Source organism: Lithobates pipiens, unplaced genomic scaffold (assembly GCF_037356315.1).
Source record: "Lithobates pipiens isolate NorthernLeopardFrog02 unplaced genomic scaffold, aLitPip1_a1.2 Scaffold_16, whole genome shotgun sequence".
Taxonomy (NCBI): Eukaryota; Metazoa; Chordata; class Amphibia; order Anura; family Ranidae; genus Lithobates; species Lithobates pipiens.
The window spans coordinates 604,056,158-604,077,869 of NW_027507748.1; the positions used below are offsets into that span (position 1 = coordinate 604,056,158).

Sequence of the window (21,712 nt, forward strand, 5' to 3'; positions counted from 1 at the left end):
TTGTGGCGCCGGAGGGGGGGGGGATTCCGATGAGCGGAGGTCTATTTTAGGGTGGACCTCCGCTTTAAGGTACCTAGGATGTACATTGCTTACTTGAATGGACTTTTTACATCTATACTTTTTGGTGTCTTTGTCTGGTTTGGTGGATTTTACTGTCCTTAGAGACAGAAAAGAAGAGACAATCTCACCAAAGTGGAAGGAATTCTTCTCTAGGGCCTTGTTCACATAAGTGTATTTCTGTGCACACCAGTGCGAAGGGCTGTCTTTGCCCTTACGGGATACACAGGTGTTCTGTTCATCTGCGAGCAAGCAGTCCCAGACGGCTCCATTGGGATGCATTGGCTGGACAGACACCGCCGCTGGTCTCAATTTGACAGCCATGCAGGGTGTGTGTTCCCCAAAACACACTATCTGGTAAAGTTTCCTTGCAGCAACAAAAACTTTACAGAGGGTCTTAAATTTTCCCATACCATATACTCCACTATACATACACTTTCACACCCATTTAAAGCCATTTTATAGATTTAAATCATATTCACTTCTGCATATTTTCCAGCGGTATAATGCTTGTTTTTTGTGTTTTTTTTTTTTTGAGTAGGCTAACACAGAGGCTAGTCTAGGAAACCAGTTATATATCTATTTAGACTATCCAACAATGCAGTTAAAGTTTTACCTTGCATAACAGTGGGCCATAAACTTAAAGAGGGTTATTTACTAAAGGTAGAGATTTCAAAATCTGGTGCAGCCCTGCATAAAAGTCAATCGGCTTCCAGGTTTTATTTTCAAAGGTTAATTGACAAACTGAAGTTAGAAGCTGATTGTTTTCATGTTATCTTTTCTTAAAAAAGCCTTTCTTCCATGCTCACAATGCATTTACTTTTGGGCTGCTAGCTTAGACAGGAACTAAGCGGAGATCTATTCCTTGTCCAGAAAGGGGTTAGGTGGATTAGATCCAACTAAGCTGAGGCTAAAGCTGGCTATAGACAGCAGGGACTGGTCAAGATTTGAACCATGTATAGGCAGGCTGAATGTACCCAAGTTGATCAATCAATCAACTTTGGTACAACCAGCTTGTCAGATTTGACTTGCAATTATTGCCAGCGGCCATTATAGCTGCTAGCAGTAATCACTGTGTCTTTTCCGGTGGGGATGGTACAGGAAAGTAAATAGCTTTGTTAATGAATGCTATAAGTGGGAGTTGCTGGCAGCACACAGGGCATTGTTACAAGTTCTGGAACTTTTGAGACCAGGTAGATGCCTCACCACCATTCTCGAGAAGACTTCTGCTCATCTATGGCTGCACTTGCTTTGGAGGAGCTGGCTTTCTTAAAGTGGAGTTCCACTCAAAAGTGGAACTTCCGCTTTAAGTGATAGTGACCCCCTGACATGCCACATTTGGCATGTCATTTTTTTGTGAGGGGGAGCGGATACCCTCTTCTTAGGGGCATCCAGCTCCCACTTCCTCCCAGGGCACCATGGAGCCGGAAGGAAGTTCACCTCTACCCCCTCCCTCCATGCAATCTTCTGGGACACGTCACAGGTCCCAGAAGATTGCTTGGCCATTCACAAGGCGGCTCACGAATGCGCAGTGCGTGCCCACAGTCCCAATGCCAGCGCCGAGAAGAGCAGGGGTAGAGGAGTGGCGCTTTTTTCGCCCGCATCGCTGGACCGTAGGACAGATGAGTGGCCGATTTATTAAAAGTCAGCAGCTACACTTTTTGTAACTGCTGACTTTTATATGGGTGGAACTCCGCTTTAAAGAGTTTGCCCCCCCCCCCCCCAGCAAAAAATGTAACGTTAGCAGCTACACATACTGTACACATACTGTAGCTGCTGACTTTTAATATTAGGACACTTACCTGTTCTGGAATCCAGCGATGTCGGCACCCCAGCCATTAGCTCTCGGATGCTGCTGCCGCCATTCGTGGTAAGAGAAACTGGCATTGAAGCCTTTTCAGCTTCACAGCCGGTTCCCTACTGCACATGCGCGAAATGTGCTGCATTTTCTAAAAGGCCCAGTGGCAGGGGGAAGGAGGAGGGGCCTAACTTCAGAGTGATCTCACTGCAGCAAGATCTTGTGGAAGTGGAGACAGGTACCCGTCAAAAACAAGTACCCACTTCCCCCTCCCCACTGGAAGGTGCCAAATGTAACGGGGGGGGGGGGGGGGGGGCAGATAAGCGAAGCTTCCACTTTTGGGTGGAAATCCGCTTTAAGCAAGGATAAAATAAGTGTTCTGGACCCAAAGAGCTTAGGTCTTTCATTCTCCTTCTCACAGTACAAGTCCGCTGACTCATAATAAAAAAAAAAAAATGCTTTCTACATTTTCTGCTTGTTTTACATCACACCTTCCTTTTCCCTTTTAATGATACTGACTGCTCTTTCCATTTCCTGCAGGAAAATGAGCACACCCAGGCAGACCTGTATGCAGATTTAGCAGTGGCCTCAGACCGCTACAATCCATTAGCACTAACCAATAAAGGAAATGCTATGTTTATAACTGGAGAATATGAAAAAGCAGTGGAATATTATAAAGAAGCTTTGCGGACTGACTCATCCTGCACAGAAGCTCTATATAACCTTGGTGAGGGGACTGAGAAATATTTGACCTGACTTACCTTTTTTTGTTTTAACTTTGTGCCTGTGTGCTCTTACTAATATGTAGAAGATGTGTGTATGTATGTATGTATGTATGTATGTGTGTGTACATAACACATAAACGAATCTTTCACTCATAATTAGTGTTTGGCTGAAGCCATTTATTATCAATCAACTGTGTTTACTCTTTTTAAATCATAATCACAACAGAAACTACCCAAATGACCCTGATCAAAAGTTTACATTTCCAGTTCTTAATACTGTATATTGCCCCCTTTTAAAAGCAATGACAGCTTCAAGTCTTTTGTGGTATTTGTGGCTGATGCTCTTTATCTTCTCAGATGGTAAAGCTGCCCATTCCTCTTGGCAAAAAGCCTCCAGTTCCTGTAAATTCTTGGGCTGTCTTGCATGAACTGCATGTTTGAGATCTCCCCAGAGTGGCTCAATGATATTGAGGTCAGGAGACTGAGATGGGTACTACAGAACCTTCACTTTATTCTGCTGTAGCCAATGACAGGTCAACTTGGCCTTGTGTTTGGGGCCATTGTCATGTTGGAATGTCCAAGTACATCTCATGCACAGCTTCCTGGCTGATGAATGCAAATGTTCCTCCAGTATTTTTTGATAACATACTGCATTTATCTTGCCATCAATTTTGACCAAATTTCCAGTGCCTTTGTAGCTCACACATCCCCAGAACATCAACGATCCATCTCCGTGTTTCACAGTAGGAATGGTGTACCTTTCATCATGGGCCTTGTTGACGCCTCTCCCAATGAAGCGTTTATGGTTGTGGCCAAAAAGCTTGATTTTGGTCTCATCACTACAAATGACTTTGTGCCAGAAGACTTGTCTCTGCGCTGTTTTGCGTATTGTAAGCGGGATACTTTGTGGCATTTGCGTAGTAATGGCTTTCTGCAGCCCATCTTTCTTCAAGTGCCTCCTTATTGTGCATCTTGAAACAGCCACACCACGTTTTCAGAGTCCTGTATTTCACCTGAAGTTATTTGTGGGATTTCCGATCATCCCGAAAAATGTTCCTGCCAGCTGCCTGACCGTGGTTTGGTTTCAACAGAATCCCTCATTTACCACTTCTTGATTAGAGTTTGAACACTGCTGATTGGCATTCTCAATTCCTTGGATATCTTTTTCTATCCTGTTCCTGTTTTATACAGTTCAACTATCTTTTCCCACAGTTCCTTTGACAATTCTTTTGCTTTTTCCCATGACTCAGAATCCAGAAACATCAGTGCAGCACTGGATGAAAGATGCAAGGGTCTGTCAGGAGCCCATAAATGCATTGGCCTTTTATATACACACACTAATTGCAAGCAAACAGATCACAAGTGAGAATGGTTACCTTTAATAGCCATTCAAACCCCTTTGTGTCAACTTGTGTGCGTGTTATCAGGCCAAAATCTCCAGGGTATGTAAACTTTTGATCAGGGTCATTTGGGTAGTTTCTGTTTTGATTATGATTTAAAAGGAGTAAACACAGTTGATTGATAATAAATAAATAACACTAACCATGAGTGAAAAAAATGTTTTTGTGTTATTCATAGTCTCTGAAAAATGGCCAAGAAATCATACATTCTAAGTATGTAAACTTATGAGCACAATATATATATATATATATATATATATATATATATATATATATATATATTACTAATATGTAGAAAATATACAGCAGGCAAAATAAGTATTCAACTTGTCACCATTTTTCTAGGTAAATATATTTCTAAAGTTGCTGTTGATATGAAATCTTCACCACCTGTCGCTAACAACCCATGCAATCCATACATACACAGAGTCCAAATCAAATAAGTTCCGAAATAAGATTATGTATAATAAAATGGAATGACATAGGAAAAAAGTATTGAACACATCGAGAAAGGGAGGTGCAAAAAAAGCATGGAAAGCCAAGACACAAACTGAAATCTATCAGTAATTAGAAGCAATCCTGCCCCTTGTCAGTGCATATTAATATCAGCTAATTCAGTCTCAACTGATGGCCTATAAAAAGGTGTCCCATTACCAAGGTGTCCCACAAGAAACATCTCCTGCTGAGTAAAAGCAAAGAGCTATCACAAGACCTTCAGAACCTGAGGTGGCACACTCAGCTATTCACTTTGACAGGTTCGCCAGCTGCCCCCCCCCCCCCCCCTTACCCCTTATTGGGAGAGTGATAATGACATGGGTCAGACATAAACTAAAATAACTCAGACACCAAATGTTCTCCTCCAGCTATCACGCCTGTTAAAGTGTGTAGATTAAGGCCCCATCCACAACTGAGCATAGCGTTTTTAGGTAGAAAGTCGCACCATTCTGCAGCGATTTTGTACAGGTGAAAAGGTCACCAATGTAAAACGCAGAAAAAACACCTGTAATCTGCCTAAAAAATAAGTTCCAGAACTTGTTTGAGCGTCAAGCGTTTTGAGGCTTCTGGCTTCAAGCGTTTTGGAGTGGAGATGTGAAACATCTCCATAGAGAATAATTGATTTTTTCCCCTCCAGCGTTTTGTTGCTTCAGGCTTTAATCTACAAAATGCTCAGGTGTGAATGGGGCCTTAAGGCTAGCCGTACACACATAGGTTTCTCTTATTCTTCAGTTTTAAAAGATTCCTCCATATATGCTAAGCAGCGTGGATGGAGAAATATCCTTTGTCAGCTACTGTATTCAAGTAGCTGTGACACGCGCAACTGCTTAAACCCTTGAATAGTGACTACAGTGAGATCTATTCTGGTAGAACTTTTAGGGAGGAAGGGCCACCTGGCACAGATACCCTCCCACCCTGTCTAAACCTCAGCACCTGCCCCTTCTAAATGTCTTTGTATTTGCAGTAAGTAAAGTCACAACTTTAGATAGGAGATGTGCTTAGAAACTTCACTTATTTTTAAAGGCTATAGACATCAGACTTTGGATTACTGAACCATGTGTCAGCTACCCAACAATTTCACAGAAATCCACATTTGTGTCACCTGAGCATGTACATCCTCCAAGCCTAATGGGTGAACAATAGTGGAATTGACAGGAAAATCCAGCAAATATTATAGGGTATAATAGATTTCTCCCAAGATCTGTTGGCCAGATAACCAGGCATGTCTGCAAAAGGTGTAAGGTAATAAATTATGATAGTATATTGCGCTATAGACCTATAGATTAAACATCTGCAAACACCACAATTTGACAAACATTGTGCATGATTATAGAAAGTGAAAAAGTGCTGCACTGTACATTAATATACAATGACCTATTCAGAAAGTGACGTATATTGATCAGCCAAATAGTGTATCATACAGATTGGACCATTCAACTATGTATATAAAATATAGTCCAAACGTGACACCAAAAAGAAAAATGTTCTTAACTCTAAAAAGCCCAGTGTATCAAACTTCCATATTGATAGAAGAAAGCCTTTATATTACAAAGATCGTCACCAGTATATAGGTTCAAATGCGCTTCCCGGATAGTGTGGACTGAAACGTTATTAACATAGAGTCAGATGGGCATCAGGAGACTAAGCTCTCCCAAACTTTAAAACTGTGTAGCGGATCCAGCATCCGTTCCCACATCAGTGACGGTAAACTTCTCACTCAGTAGGTCAATTGTCATAGAAGCAAAAAGAATCTCCACATAGTGTAAAACCATTTTTATCAAATTTATTAAAAGAATATTGCACTTACATCCAACATGAAGAAAATAGGCATATATAATCATAAAATCCAATAATCGCAGTAGATGAACATCAGCTCGAGATGTTTCGCCTCATAAAGCCCCGTACACACGAGAGGACTTATGTCCGACAGACTTCCAAAGGAGTTTCGTCGGAGTTCTGCTGGAATTCCGACGGAGTTCTGACAGACTTTTCGGCCGAACGGACTTGGCCACACACGATCACACTAAACTCCGACGGATTCGAACGTGATGACGTACGACCCGACTCGAATAAGGAAGTTCATAGCCAGTAGCCAATAGCTGCCCTAGCGTCGGTTTTAGTCCGTCGGAGTAGCATACACACGAGCGGATTTTTCGAAGGGGACCGGGTCCGGCGGAGTTCCGTCGGGAAAATTTGAAGCATGTTCCATATTCTAAAGTCCTTCGGACTTTGGTGAGTCAAAAGTCCGTTGCAGCCCACACACGATCGGATAGTCTGACGGACTCAGTCCTTCGGACTTTGGATGTTGAAAAGTCCGCTCGTGTGTACGCGGCATAAGACATCATCTGGAGTACGACTATCCCATCTTTCACTGTGTCTATTTAGTAGTAGCTATTAAAATCATTAATCACTAATTGTCTTCTATCAGTGACACTTCCTACCCTGGAAATCATTTCCAAGATGGTGCTTGGAGTGCGTGTCAAGCCTCGGTTTGATTTGTGTAATTTTGCATGTGCTATTACAAACGTCAATCCTATGACGGATCGAGATTCGTTAGGGCAGCGCATGTGACCTTCCTTCACCAACTACAGGAGGAGCTTGACAGAGTGTAATGAACCCGGAAGTAACGCCCATGTGTTCACAGCCTCCCACTGATTACAGCCGTGTCTCACAGTGCTACAAACTACCCACTTCCGCTGCGGAGACACCCACTAGTTGAATTTAAATGTTGTATTTTTTTTTTTTTTAAATGTGCATATATATGGAGATGCTTAAAATGACCTACGAATATTAAACCAATGAATTTAAAACTTTGCCCAAGTTATACATTTTTTTTCCATTATATCTATCCTTATGGAACATGGAACTATATGTAATAAAACACTCTATATCTACCAATAATTATAATGGAGTTGACCAAATACTTCCTATTAATAGATTCCTAAAATAACAAAAAGAAAGATGTATTAGACAATTAGGAGGTATTAATAAAATAATTAATGCTCCACTCCATGTTCATAAATGAATTGATTTAATATTAGTAGGTCATTTTAAGCATCTCCATATATGTGTCAAGCTCCTCCTGTAGTTGGTGTTGGTGAAAGCAGGTCACATGCCCTGCCCTAACGAATCTTGATCCATTATGGGATTGAGGCTTGGAATGGCACATGTTTAGTTACACAAATCAAACCGAGGCATGACACGCACTCCAAGCACCATCTTTCTTATTTGTTAATATAGTCAGAGATATTTTACACATCTCTCAATAGGAAGTATTTAGTAAACCCCATTATAACACATCATGATATTAACTCATTTATAATTATTAGTAGATATGGAGTGTTTAACTTCTTCAGATCTGCGCTATAGCCTAATGACGGCTACAGCGCAGACCTGCTTTGCCAGGAATACATCTGTTGATGCCCCAGTGGCCTGCGTGCCCCCTGCAGGGCACGCTCTGTGATCAGCAAGTCTATGAGACTCGCTGGATCACAGATCGGAGTATGGGGTCGATCACAACCTCTTTCCACGTGATCAGCTGTCAGCCAATGACAGCTGATCATGTGATGTCACCAGAGCCGGTAAACGGCTACTTTTTCTTGCACTGACAGCGTGAGGAGAAAAAAAAAAGCCCATCACCGGCGGCTGTGAGAGGGACATCAGTCCCTCTCACGGCGAGCTGCCGCCAGCTCCTCAGTGCCGACCTGTGCTCCCTGCCCGTGCCACCTAGCTGTAGGCAACAGTGCCGCCTACCGGTGCCACCCATCAGTGCCCACAATCAGTGCCTCAACAGTGCTGCACATCAGTGCCATCTATCAGTACCACCCATCAGGGCCCATCAGTGCCGCCTTATCTGTGCCCATCAGTGCCGCCTTATCTGTGCCTATCAGTGCAGCCTATCAGTGCCGCCTCAGCGGATATCAATGAAGGAGAAAAATTAACTGTTTGCAAAATTTTATAACAAACTATGAAACATGATTTAAATTTTGTTTGTTAGGCAAAAAATAAAAATCCCAGCTGTGATTTTTTTATGACTTGAGCAAATGTCTTAAATTCATTGATTTAATATTAGTAGGCCATTTGAAGTATCTACATATATATGTAAATGTTTTAAAATAAATCCCATTAAACATTTATGATGCACTTTCTGGTTTATCGATATATGTCACTTTCTGAATAAGTCACTGTATATTAATGTAGATGTATAGTGCAGCACTTTTTGACTTTCTAAAAGGTGTAAGGTGCCCATAAAAATCCTGATAGCGATGGGATAATACAAAAATGCTCAGTGGGAGCAGCTTCCTTTTTATTTTGTGATGTAGGCCTCTTGTAGGTATCTAAACTGCCTTATTGTCCATCTGTATTTAACATATTAAATATTATTTTTGTATATTAACCTTCCATATAAAAAAATAACTTGTACTGGTATTTTTTTCCAGGTTTGACGTACAAGAAATTAAATCGCCTTGAGGAAGCTCTGGATTGTTTCCATAAACTACATGCAATCCTCCGAAACAGCTCGCCAGTTCTTAGTCAGATAGCAAGCCTGTATCCTTCAATAAAACTGTGTGTTGGGGGATTGTGCTTAACAGGGCGAGCACGTATGAGTTACTTTTATGACATTTGTCTTAAAGCAAACCTGCACTTTGTCTTTGCAGTGCAGAACATTAGATTTGCTTTGATCACTTCTTCCCAGCAGCACATATTCACCTCTTCTTCGCTCTTCCAACGCTTCACTCAGCTTTCAGTAGCAAAGAAAATACCTAGTAATTTTGGGAGAAGTGCTGAGCCAACTATTGAGTACCAGGGAGAGTCCCTTCCTGTGTAGGATATTACTTAAGGGACTCCTAGTTTACACAGGGCAGCTTCTTCTCCCTGCACCTGAACAGAGCAGCAGGGGGTAATGGAAAGGTATGTGCTGCTTCTGAGGGGAGTGACTCTGTTGCTTGCATAGGCACTTTACAGTTTGTATTAGAACAATTACACTTCTCTGCTAATAGCTGTTGAACACCCACATAGGATAGTTAGCTTATTTGTAATGGATTGGCACAATAATACAGGGGTGTAAAAATAGCCATAGCAGCTTACATGGTTGCCATGGGGCCCAAAGGTGGTAGAACCCCAATGGCGCACCACTTCCTTGGTCCAGCAAATATAAACAATAACATTTCTTGGCTCCCCTACCATTGGCTTCCCTAGTGCAGGAACAAGTGTATGGTCCTGTTCTCTGGTTAGCTGAGTTTCCATCAAAAGGAAGATTCCTCACATATCACACATGGCCTAAGCTACATTATAATAGCTTTTCTGAAAAAGCATTTTTCTCCCTAGTCACCCAACCCTTCACTCATGGTTTAGATTAGAATATATGTATTACACTTGATGGAGCAAAGAAAGAACCATAGAAACACATTCACCCAGCTGCAGGTTTCTTGTGCCTCAATCTATGCTGTCATTTGAGACATGCGCAAAGCTTGATGGTGAGGGCAATATACAGTAGATTGCAGCAGGAAAACCCTGCAGCTAGATGCAGATGTCCTTTTTCATCTATTTTCTTGGTATATTCAGCAGATGCATGCCCACCTTGTAGCCCTTCCTGCCAGAGCCCTATAATAAGAGCCCTATGTAAGGTCTCTGTGGGGCTATGTCAGACCTAACACAGAGCTTCAACCCTTTCTCTCTGAACCTACTCAACAGTGCTCTATTTGAGTGGCTCATGTGTACCCCCATTCCCAAAAGTACTGTTTAATTTCAAGGGATCTGGCAGGTGATTGGAATGATGTAGAGGTGTGTAAAGTAAGTAGCAGCAGCAGAAGAGGAAAAGGCTGTAAATGGAAGCTGTCATTCATTTTGTCTTTTTTACTGTTTGGAGGTGCCTGGGTTTATCAGCACCCATTGTTCTTGTCCCTGTCACCAAAAAGGTTAGCAGAGATCTATCTAACTGGGACACATGGAGCATGATGCAATTTTTTTTTTTTTTTATCAGATACTTTTTATTGTGTTTCATTATTTGAAATACAAACAAACAAAACAACTTTTCATGATATTTTTTTTGTATTTATTACCTTCACTGCTGGAAAATTGGCAGAAATCACTTCATAAGGTACCTAGGCAGCATAAAAACCTGAAAAAAATGTAACCACTCCCCCACTGTTTCCAAAATTAAAATAAATAAAAACTATTTTAAAAAGGTATTATCAGTATTAGAGAATCAGTAATTGATTTCTTACTGTTGCCTTCTCATTCCATTGATCAGTCTCTGGATACCACCGTTTTCTTCCTCTTTATACTACTGATGGATGTATTGCTCATTCTATACATGCACTGTATTTCTGTTAAACAGTGTTGATTAATCAGTGTAATCCCAAATGCAAGCAAGACAAACCTACCATTTGTTTATACCTATGAAATATGTGGAACCACTACTCTTTTTTTTTTTTTTTTTTCTCTTTAGTTTTATTATTTATACATAGGGCCTTTTTTTTTTTTCCTTGATGCGGAAATCAAGTTAATAAATTAAAATGGCCATGGCATTTGGCCAGTAAAACAATTTAAAATTGACTCATACAATTTGTCAGTATAGTTTCAGAACCAGGTATCAGTGCTGCGTCAAGAGCTGGACATTAAGACAAGAAGATAGATGGCGTTCGGCCTAACAACTAGCAGTTGATGGAAAGAGGGGAGGTCTTACTGGAGGGTAGGATATCAATTGGAGGGTCAATGGTTAACAGTCTGGTTTGAAACAATTGGGTTTATTGAAAAAAAAGTGTACTATCGATTGTTGGCTATCTGTAAGCAAGGTTTGAATAAAAGGTTCCCAGATATCAAAGAATTTTTGGACCCATGGCTCCTTGTATAGGGAGGCCTCCATCCATTCCATGCAGAAAACATGGGAGAGTTTGTCTGTTAACAAAGAAATAGTGTGTGTGTGGGGGGGGGGGGGGGGGTTCTGGGTAGATCCACGTATGTAAAATAGTTTTTCATGCTACAAGGGATCTGACAAACAAGGCTTCTTTTTAGAATTAAGTTGTCGTATAATGTGTTCTTCTTATTATTTTTCCTTAACTTTGCTTGTGTAGCTATGAATTGCTTGAGGATCCTAATCAGGCAATAGAATGGCTAATGCAGCTTATTAGTATAGTTCCTACTGATTCACAAGCACTGGCTAAACTTGGCGAGTTGTATGATACAGAGGGTGACAAAACACAAGCCTTTCAGTACTACTGTGAGGTAGGTCTCTTATTTACAGATTTGCAGATGTACAGATTTATAGATAGTTGGCACAAGAGCATATACAGCATGAAGGGATATATACCATTTCATCCTGGAATTGCAAAAATAAACCCGTGGAGAGAATGAAGTTCTAAAAATGTTACTTATGCTACATATCGGCCAGATCCGGTTTGATTTTCTTTTAAAGCACCCAGCGATCCCCGATCACCAGGTGTTCTGGTATGAAAACTGCAAAAAGTCTCTTTGTTCGCTGTGTCCTCTTCACCCTTGCCTTATTAAAGTAATTATCTTGGGTGGGATGGCACCATCAAGCTCCCAGTCCCGATCTGGAACTACCAAATCCTGACAAAACATATAGCACAGTGTCCTTTTTTTTACACAAATTATTCTAAATTTTCACCATTGCAGGGCCTCACTCACATAATGCATACCAAAACACCCTGGTTTTCTGTCAACAGAATGATTATATGGTGTTAAATTCTCCTTAACAGCGTGCCACCCACCTTGTCAATGATTTTCTGGTTTTGAGCAAACAGCGGAGTGCAATTACACCACTGTAATCAAGTTGAGCCTCTTCACCCCAATTTCAGTCCTTTGGTTACTAGCAACTAGAAACCACAAGTGGCCCAAGTTTTGCTATGCAGCTCTGTTTTTTTAATCAACAGCTGATAGAATATCAGTGCATTATGCAACTTATAAACCAAACATGTTGCGATTTCTGAAATTTTCTGTCTTCCTAGGTTGTCTTTTTCCTGAGATAGCATGGTCAGTAGCGCACCACCTTCCCCTGCTGCTGTTAGACCATGCATATACCAAGGAGACAATTATGTAGTCATATTGACAGTGCTTGCCTTGGGCACTAGTCACTAGGGAGGGAGGTGGCTTGTCCACTCCAGTGCTTGTGAAAGAAAAAAACATAGCCAGGATAGTTGTAATCACAGTAGAGCGCGTCCCCATTGTGACACAGGCACACCCAACAGGCATGCTCACTACATACAAGGGTGGTGGTGGATGTGCTCTGTCACATGCCTGCAATCAGCTGTCTTTGTGGAGGAACAGATGAACAGAAATAAATATAAAAGAAGTGAGATTCTTATGAAAAATTTAGATTTATGTAGCACTATCCCTTAAGGAGCCGCTGAGTTTTTGAGTCTCCCTATAGACTGCACAGCCAGGCAACATGCATTTTCCACTTTTTATTCAGAGACCAGGAAATAACTCAGAGCTTGGTTTTGTTGTTTTATTGGGGGAAAACAACTTGGATACAGTATAGAGATAATGGGATGCCCCACTTAACTTAAATAACAATGGTGAGGACAACTTCCTTCTCTGTGATCCAGCAAAATGAACATACACTTGACTGTATTATCTTTGAAGTAGCAACAGTCTCTATGAACTTGGCAAAGAAATTCCCCTTTACAGGTATAGAATTGCAGCAGAATCCCTACTTGCAGGAGCTCTCTGTCCCCTTCTTTTGAAAATACCAGCGCAACTGGCCACTTAGCGAAATATGCCAGGACAAGGGATTGGGTCACAGCTTGCTCGATAATACATTCGGCAACGTTAACCTGTTCTGCTTTGGCAGGTGTAGAAGTTCTCACACTGCCCCTGGAAATACTGCTGCCCTTCAGAGACAACTATTCAGGCCTACTGCACAGGTCCTTCTCCACAAGCCAGGATGTCTCCCAACTGAGGCCATGGGATAGTGGAGATCCCTCAATATTACTTCCTTTCTCAGCTCCTAGCCTGGAGGCAGATACCCCTCAAACCGGGGTCCCCTCCCAGGCCACACAACACAGCTTCCTCACTCCATCTTCCACCTGACTCCCCTGCTGGCCAGGCTCCACAATATTCAAGGGCTGATCCAGCTACCCTGCCAGGCCCTTCTGCCTGGGGATTGGCCAGAATCCCTTAAGTATGGTCCGGGACCTTCTGGCCTCCGCCCACTAACTTCCAGAAGCTTCTAAAACCAGGGGGAGGTACCAGAGACCTGCCTTGTATGCTCCGGCCTGATCTAGAGTAACCCGACCCAATTACAGACTTGCACAACTACCATGAGTCACAAAATAAATGTACTTATGCTAGTTGCACACAAGAGGGTGCTACATTTCTATAACATTTCCGGACATTTGAATATGCTTTTCTGGACCAGATTTTATTTATAAATTACCATGAGAGTGCCTCTTTAACAATTCCCTAAGGGCCCATTCACACAAGATGCTTTGGGGCTATGCTGTGAGCTATATCCAGCACAACCACAATGCTTAGACAAGACAAAATGTCTGGTTTCCAAGGGTGACAGTTCACACTACAATGCTGCTATGGTGTACTAAAAAAAAGTTCTGTTTGCAGTATTTTTTATTTTTTTAGCTCAATGCAAAGCAAGCCACCACATCCCAAAGCCGCTGTGGTGAATAGAAATGTATTTTAATAAAGTTCTGTGAAAAAAAAAAGAAGTAAACCATGCAATGCACTGTGAGTTCAGTGGCTTGCTGGTGTGACCAGGCCTTGAATGTGAGCAGGGCCTACCTGTGCCATGTAAGCGGGTTTTCAGTAAATGTAAGCCAAGTACTTGTATTATCACTGTTGTTTTTAAAACTGCACTTTCGTTCAGGATATTTGTGCCACTGAGCAGGTAAACAGTCAAGCATAATTCCTACCGTTCCTGTGAACCATAAACATTCCTCTTCATCAGGCCGGTTTACACCCAGTATACATTGGCTGCATTCATATGTGACTAATTGCTGGCAGGCTTCGCTTTAAATATTTACATGGCTCAGTTTTTCCCCAAGTGCCAGGAAAAGACATTATTTATGAGTGAAACTGTTTCTTTTTGCCTCGCAGTCATATCGCTATTTCCCTTCAAACATTGAAGTCATTCAGTGGCTGGGAGCCTACTACATTGACACACAGTTTTGTGAGAAAGCCATTAAGTACTTTGAAAGAGCTGCTCTTATACAGTAAGTACAGCTTGCAGCAATGGTCAGTATGTAATATGAGTTTTGGGTGGATGGTGACTGGGAATCTTGGTATGTGTGCAGCAGAGTCACGTAACTGTATAAGAAGGTCCCTCATCTATCTCCCCCCTTCCTGATACAGATATAAAAAGATCCGGTCAGCTGAAGTTATGTGCAAATCTTGATCTTTCCTTTTCCTTTCACACCTTATTGCAAAAAATGCATATGTGTTAATGTGCATTTAATGTGAGCTGGGTTTTTATGCATGTTGGCATGCGGTTTCATGTCACCTTTGTAAAATGACAGGTCTCTTGAAGTGTTAAAATGCCAATAATTTATTTTGTATATCTATACTTTCAGTTACGTTTGTGTGTGAACTAAAAAACAAATGCAGATTATACCTGATTTCAAAGCCCTGCTTGGCACTCACGTGACCGACCGCCTCTCTCCTCTACCTGTCTGACAGCTGCAGCGCAAGGAGCCGAGAATCCCCCGTTGCAGATGAGAGGCATGTAAAACTGACCACGATGTAAGGGCTCAGGAGCCATGATTAGCCGTGGTCAGTTTACGGGGGGCGGGGCAGGATCAGCAGGTATTTCAGGTGATACAGGGGACCAAATTACATGGATACAAGCACTGTGCTGTATAACCTGCTTTAACCAGTTCCCGACCAGCGCACGCCGATGTACGTCGGCAGAATTGCACGGGCAGGCATATTGGCGTACAGGTGCGTCCAATCTTTAATGCCTACCTTCCATCGCAAGTGCGGCGGCGCGCTCGCGTGCTGGTCGGGACCCCCATGAGTCTGGTCGCGGGTCCTGCGGACTCGATCGCCGCGGGCATACCCGCGATCGTCTCACGGGGCAGCTGAACGGAGAGATGCCGTTGTAAACAGCATCTCCCCATTCTGCCTAGCAACAAGTGAGGCTGATCTTTGCTCTATGTGATTGGAGCAGAGATCAGTGTTCACTAAATGAAAGCCCAACCCCCCACTGTTAGTAACACACCCCTAGGAACACTTAAAAACAAGTAAATAAGATATATACTTTCCTATCAATGCTAGCAGCATGAAGATTAAAAATAATCAATGTTGATTGGAAGAGTAATTTCCCTCTAGGTCTAAAGTCGCTCTAGTTTTGTTTATAGCACAAAAAATAAAAACCGCAGGGGTGATCAAATACCACCAAAAGAAAGCTCTATTTGTGGGAAAAAAAGGATGTCAATTTTGTTTAGGAGCCACGTCGTATGACCGTGCAATTGTCAGTTAAAGCGACGCTGTGCCGAATCACAAAAAGTGGTCTGGTCTCCCATTTGCTCTTTTAATGTGATTGACAACCTTGTTGACCAGTAGGAAGGCTCTAGAGGTGGGTGTGGACTTGACTTTTTTCTGAATTGCCAATATTTTCATATAACTTCAGCTGCCTAAATCTTGTATCTCATTTTGACATAAAGTTTTCACCAATGTATAATATAATTTCTATTTTTGCATTTTTTATCATGACCAAAATTACTGAGATAAAGTTGGTTATGGTTATAGAGAGTCTGTTCTTTATTGTCAGGTCAGACCTGACACACAGGGGTCCATAGCAAAAGGGGGCAATGAAGCATGCACAGGCATTGTGAAGTCTGCATTTATTTCTTTATCAAATTTGACTTGGTCGAACAGGGATGGTCACATGGGAATCAATTTGTACAGTCCCGGCTTAAGTGTCTGAATTTCGATTCATTTATGACTAGCCTAAAGTAGTTCTAAAGGCAGAAGGTTCTATGCATGAAGGTAAAAAAACCTGGATGCAGCTTCCTCCCCAGCCTCCCTAAATACTTACCTGAGGCCGATGTTGATCCAGCGAAGAGCAGAGGCTCTTTCAGCTCTCTCCCTCCTCATTGGCTCAGGCACAGCAGCAGGAGTCATTGGCTCCTACTGCTGTCAATCACAGCCAGCGAGGAGGGAGTCAGGGGCAGGGCCGAGCCGTACTCTTGTGCATTATGGGCACTCGGTGGGTGGAGAAGAGCTAGGAGCGCCAGTGGGGGACCTGAGTAGAGGAGGATCAGGGCTGCTCTGTGCAAAACCATTACACAAAGCAGGTAAGTATAACATGCTAGACACTCAGAAACTGAGTTTCTCCAAGTGTCAACGGTGCCCTCGCACCTCTGGCCACATGCGGTACTGCACACCCCAGCGACTTGAATCCTGTTCGTCTTGCGAGATGACGCTCGCAAATAGAGTCAGGATTTTTATTTTTAAATAGCTAATATTGCGAAACGCTCGTATACCGCGTTACTCACAATCCGAGGTTTTACTGTATCTTCCTCATAAACTAGAGGGGAAATTACTCTTTCAATCAACATTGATTATTTTTAATCTTCATGCTGCTAGCATTGATAGGAAAGTATATATCTTATTTACTTGTTTTTAAACTTTTTTTTTTTAACGTCTCTTTAGTTGAATTCCTAGTTTTCATGCCAGGAAGTTTGCTCAGCTAAGCACACTCTACTGCACGCATGCTTGATCTAAGGGCAGATGGATTCCAGGGAGTAAATGCTACTGACTCATTGTCCTTACTCAAGATGGCCACAGCTAGAATTGCTAGGGGTTTGTTTTTGAAACAAAAAAAAAAACACCACAGAGATATGGATGGATGGGAGAATCTGCTTCAAATATTAAAAATGAAGTTAATAGTATTTTTGGTTTGTGGTTCAGATGCAATGAAGATACACTTTTAATGAGCTCTAACCAAATTTCTATACCCCTTATGAATGTGGGTCAAATACATCTTCTTGTGTCATCTTCATTCCAGCCCTCTCCACAGCATAAACCCAGAAAAACCAAAAGACCAAAATAGTGTAGTATGCTCAAAGCCACTTTTAATAATAAATAAATAACTTACCCAGATTGCAAGGATAACTTGCCACACATGTGTAGCAGTTGAATTGTAAGTCTGTTAACTTGCTGCACGTTTTCACTGGCAAGTTGTACATTTGCAGAGCACTTGAAGCACAAGTTCTAGTTTTTAAGACACTTTTCCAATTTGTAGCAAATTTGCATGGTAAGTCTCTAGCCAGAGCAAGGTTGCAGTGGTGAGTCTACAGCAAGAGTTCTGCAATTCTACGGCATAAAAATTCAGCCACAGTGACCCCCTGTGGTGGGATGACTATTTCACAACATAACTGAACCAGAACTTGCAGCAGACTTGTAGAATGTGTGCAAAGAAAGTTGATCTGAAGTCATGTAATGCAGACTTGCTGCAATTGTGCAACAAACTTGTGAAGCCTGGCAAGTCTATCAATAGCTTAGCAAGTCATTTTCAAAATTGCTTGGATATTGTGCTCGCACATATGAGTGATTTTGTGCCAAACTTCACATTTGTGATATCAGTGCAAACTATAAATCCCATATGCTTAGTGTCATACAGCCAATCCCACATGCTAGATACACCTTACCAAAATAAGCACTCACACATCCAAGCGCTGAATAAAGCAGGGCAAATTCGCTCTTTTTTTACATTTTTCTCCATTATGAATATTCCCACATGTATGCCAGAGTTTTCACAAGAAAAAAATAAAAGTGGCCACAAGAGCGTAGCAAATTCACAAACAAAACATTTATTATTAATTAAAATGCTCACATGTGCAGTGAAATGTTTCCAAAAAGGGCAGATCAGGCATTTCCAATTCCCGTCTGACATCACCTCCTGATCAGTTTAATCAGTTTCACAAATACAACTTTATGAAAAAGACTTTATTGTGAGGCCGCGTACACACGAGAGGATTGTCCGTCCAACTAAGTCCGTCAGACAATCCGACAGACAGTCCGTCCTACTTTTGAATGAACGGACTTGACCACACACGATGAACAGACAGTCCGCTGAAAGCTTGCGCAATGACGTGTACAGCACGTACGACGGGACTAGAAATACGACGTCCAATAGACTGCAATGCAACCTTCGGCCGTGTAAATCCTTTCTGAGCATGCGCCATACTTAGTCCGTCCAACTAGCCTACTCACGAGCGGACTGTCCGCTGAAACCAAAGTTGGACGGACTGTATTACGGAAATTCCGAAAGACTTAGTCCGCCAGACTGTCCGCTGAAAAAGTCCGCTGAAGCCCACACACGAGTGGCCTGTCCGCTGAAACACGTTTCAGCGGACTAAGTTGGACGGACAATCCTCTCGTGTGTACGCGGCCTGACTGTGCGCTGATTATTATTGAGCATGTTTACAGATGTCATGGCTGTACACCTATTAATGCACATCTAAATACATGTGTATAGGGACAAATGAGCGGCCATGGATGCAGACAGCTAATGTCCATGGCCGCTCAGTTACCCCTGTACACATGTAATGACTCAGATGTGCAGTAATAGGCAGACATGCCATTGATTCATACAGGCAAATACCTGTAACTCATAGGCGAAGAAATATGTTTGATTCTAATGCCCCGTACACACGGTCGGATTTTCCAACGGAAAATGTTCGATGGGAGCTTTTTGTCGGAAAGTCCGACCGTGTGTAGGCTCCATCGGAAATTTTAAATCGGAATTTCCGTCACACAAAATTTGAGATCTGGAGCTCAAATTTTCCGACAGCCAAATCCATTGTCGTCCTCCCCCACTACTTGTAATAACAGCCAATCGGCTGATTCGCTGCATCAGTTGTTATTACAAGTAAGCAAACTGGCAAGCATTGCTCTGGTACAACCCCTTTAAGCTGAAGGGCGCATATTTCCGTTATGTCCACATCAAGGGGTTAAAGTGCAGGAGAACTTGATCTGGGCCGCATTTTTAGACTTCCCAGATTATTTCTACTGCATACAAATAAACCAAACGCAGGAGACTGCTCTGAATTTAGCCTTACACCATGATTATTTTTGTATACAGTATAAAAAAATAAACAAAATGTGTGTGCCTGATATTTTTGTAAGGTTTTCAATCAAGCCATTGAATTATACTGAATTGGCTCTATTGTGCTATGTAATGTGAGTGGCCTTCACTGGGGAAGAACATGACGTGCACAGAGTCACTGTTGTCAAAGTTTGTGGCTGCCCTGTGACGTACTTCAACACAGATAAATTCTACACGGGTTTCTGCAAAGTCAGACTTTGGGAGCGAACTTAGACAAGCTAAATGATAAAAAGTCTTCTACAGGAGGAAAAAAAAAAATTATTATAAATATTTGTCATACCCAGCATCTCCCAATATACCTGTCCAGGTTCAATTTTCTATTATGCCCATTTAAAGTGTTAGAATATTGCTAAAAAAAAACATGTTTTCACCGTGGATTTCAGTAAACCTCATAGAGATAAAGTTGCATTAAAGTATTTGTATACCCTAATAAATAACCCTTTTAGTCTGTTGAAAATACCATTGAAAATATTTTGTTATAAGTGCTCGAAAAGTGCATAAAATGCATGTTTATGCTGCTAGGATTCTTGTGAGCTCATAACTTCATGTTCACTCTGCCTCTCCTGAACCCTTTATCGGTTACATTGTTCCCAAATATCCCTGTTAATTACAGAACACCCCACTATGGGGCACTATGAAAAGATGGGGAGGTATTCTATAATCCTGTATTAGGGTGGTATTCTAATATTACATTGCTAGGATGAAAATGCAGCTCCTTCATAAATATCGTACAGCGAGTGAGCCTTGTTACCCTAGGACGGGAAGCTTATAACCAGGTAAAAATAAAAGAAAAAATAAATACAAATTAAACCTGATAGATCTATACAGTGCCTTGAAAAACCATTCACACCCCTTGAAATTTTTTTTCATTTTGTCATGTGACAACCAAAAACGTAAATTGTATTTTATTGGGATTTTATGTGATAGACCAACACAAAGTGGCACAGGATTATAAAGTGGAAGGAAAATGATAAAAGGTTTTCATTTTTTTTTTACAAATATATGAAAAGTATGGTGTGCTTTTGTATTCAGTCCCCCTAAATCGATACTTTTTAGAACCACCTTTCGCTGCAATTACAGCTGCAAGTCTTTTTGAGGATGTCTCTACCAGCTTTGTGCATCTAGAGTGACATTTTTTCCCATTCTTCTTTTCAAAATAACTCAAGCTCTGTCAGATTGGATGGAGAGCGTTTGTGAACAGCCATTTTCAAGTCCTGACACAATTCTCAATTGGATTTAGGTCTGGACTTTGACTGGGCCACTCTAACACATGAATATGCTTTGGTCTAAACCATTCCCTTGTAGCTCTGGCTGTATGTTTACCATCATCGTCCTGCTGGAAGGTGAACATGTGCCCCAGTCTCATGTGAGAATCTGTTGCAGAGTCTAACAGGTTTTCTTTTAAGTTCGCCCTGATTTGGCTCAATCCATCTTCCCATCAACTCTGACCAGCTTCCCTGTCCCCGCTAAAGAAAAGCATCCCCACAACATGATGCTGCCACCACCATGTTCCTTGGTGGGGATGGTATTTTCAGGGTGATGTGCAGTGTTAGTTTTCCACCACACATAGCATTTTGCTTTTAGGCCAATTCAATTTTGGTCTCATCTGACCAGAGCACCTTCTTCCACATTTTTGCTGTGTCCCCCACATGGCTTCTCACAAACTGCAAACAGCACTTCTTATGGCTTTCTTTCAACAATGGCTTTCTTCTTGCCACTCCTCCATAAAGGCCAGATTTGTGGAGGGCACGACTAATAGTTGTCCTGTGGACAGATTCTCCCACCTGAGCTGTGGATCTCTGCAGCTCCTCCAGAGTTCCCATGGGCCTGTTGGCTGCTTCTATGATTAATGCTCTTCCTGCCTGGCCAGTTTAGGAGGACGGCCATGTCTTGGTAGGTTTGCAGTTGTGCCATACTCTTTCCGTTTTTGGATGATGGATTGAATAGTGCTCTATGAGATATTTTTTTATAACCTAACCCTGCTTTAAACTTCTCCACAACTTTATCCCTGACCGGACTGGTGTGTTCCTTGGCTTTCATAATGCTGTTTGCTCACTAAGCTTCTCTAACAGACCTCTGAGGGCTTCACAGAACAGCTGCATTTATACTGAAATTAAATTACACACAGGTGGATTCTTTTTACTAATTA

General features: G+C 41.8%; 1 protein-coding gene across 2 annotated transcripts in view; it reads left to right on the top strand.

Annotated features, from left to right (window-relative positions):
• Window positions 1-21,712, top strand: part of IFT88 (intraflagellar transport 88) — a 119,594-nt gene that overhangs the window by 63,533 nt on the left and 34,349 nt on the right. For both annotated transcript variants that reach the window (XM_077483999.1, XM_077484000.1), the window contains 4 exons: window positions 2,396-2,582; window positions 8,915-9,023; window positions 11,552-11,702; window positions 14,550-14,665. In XM_077483999.1, coding sequence (XP_077340125.1) covers window positions 2,396-2,582; window positions 8,915-9,023; window positions 11,552-11,702; window positions 14,550-14,665 — 563 coding nt within the window. The remainder of the gene's footprint in view (window positions 1-2,395; window positions 2,583-8,914; window positions 9,024-11,551; window positions 11,703-14,549; window positions 14,666-21,712) is intronic.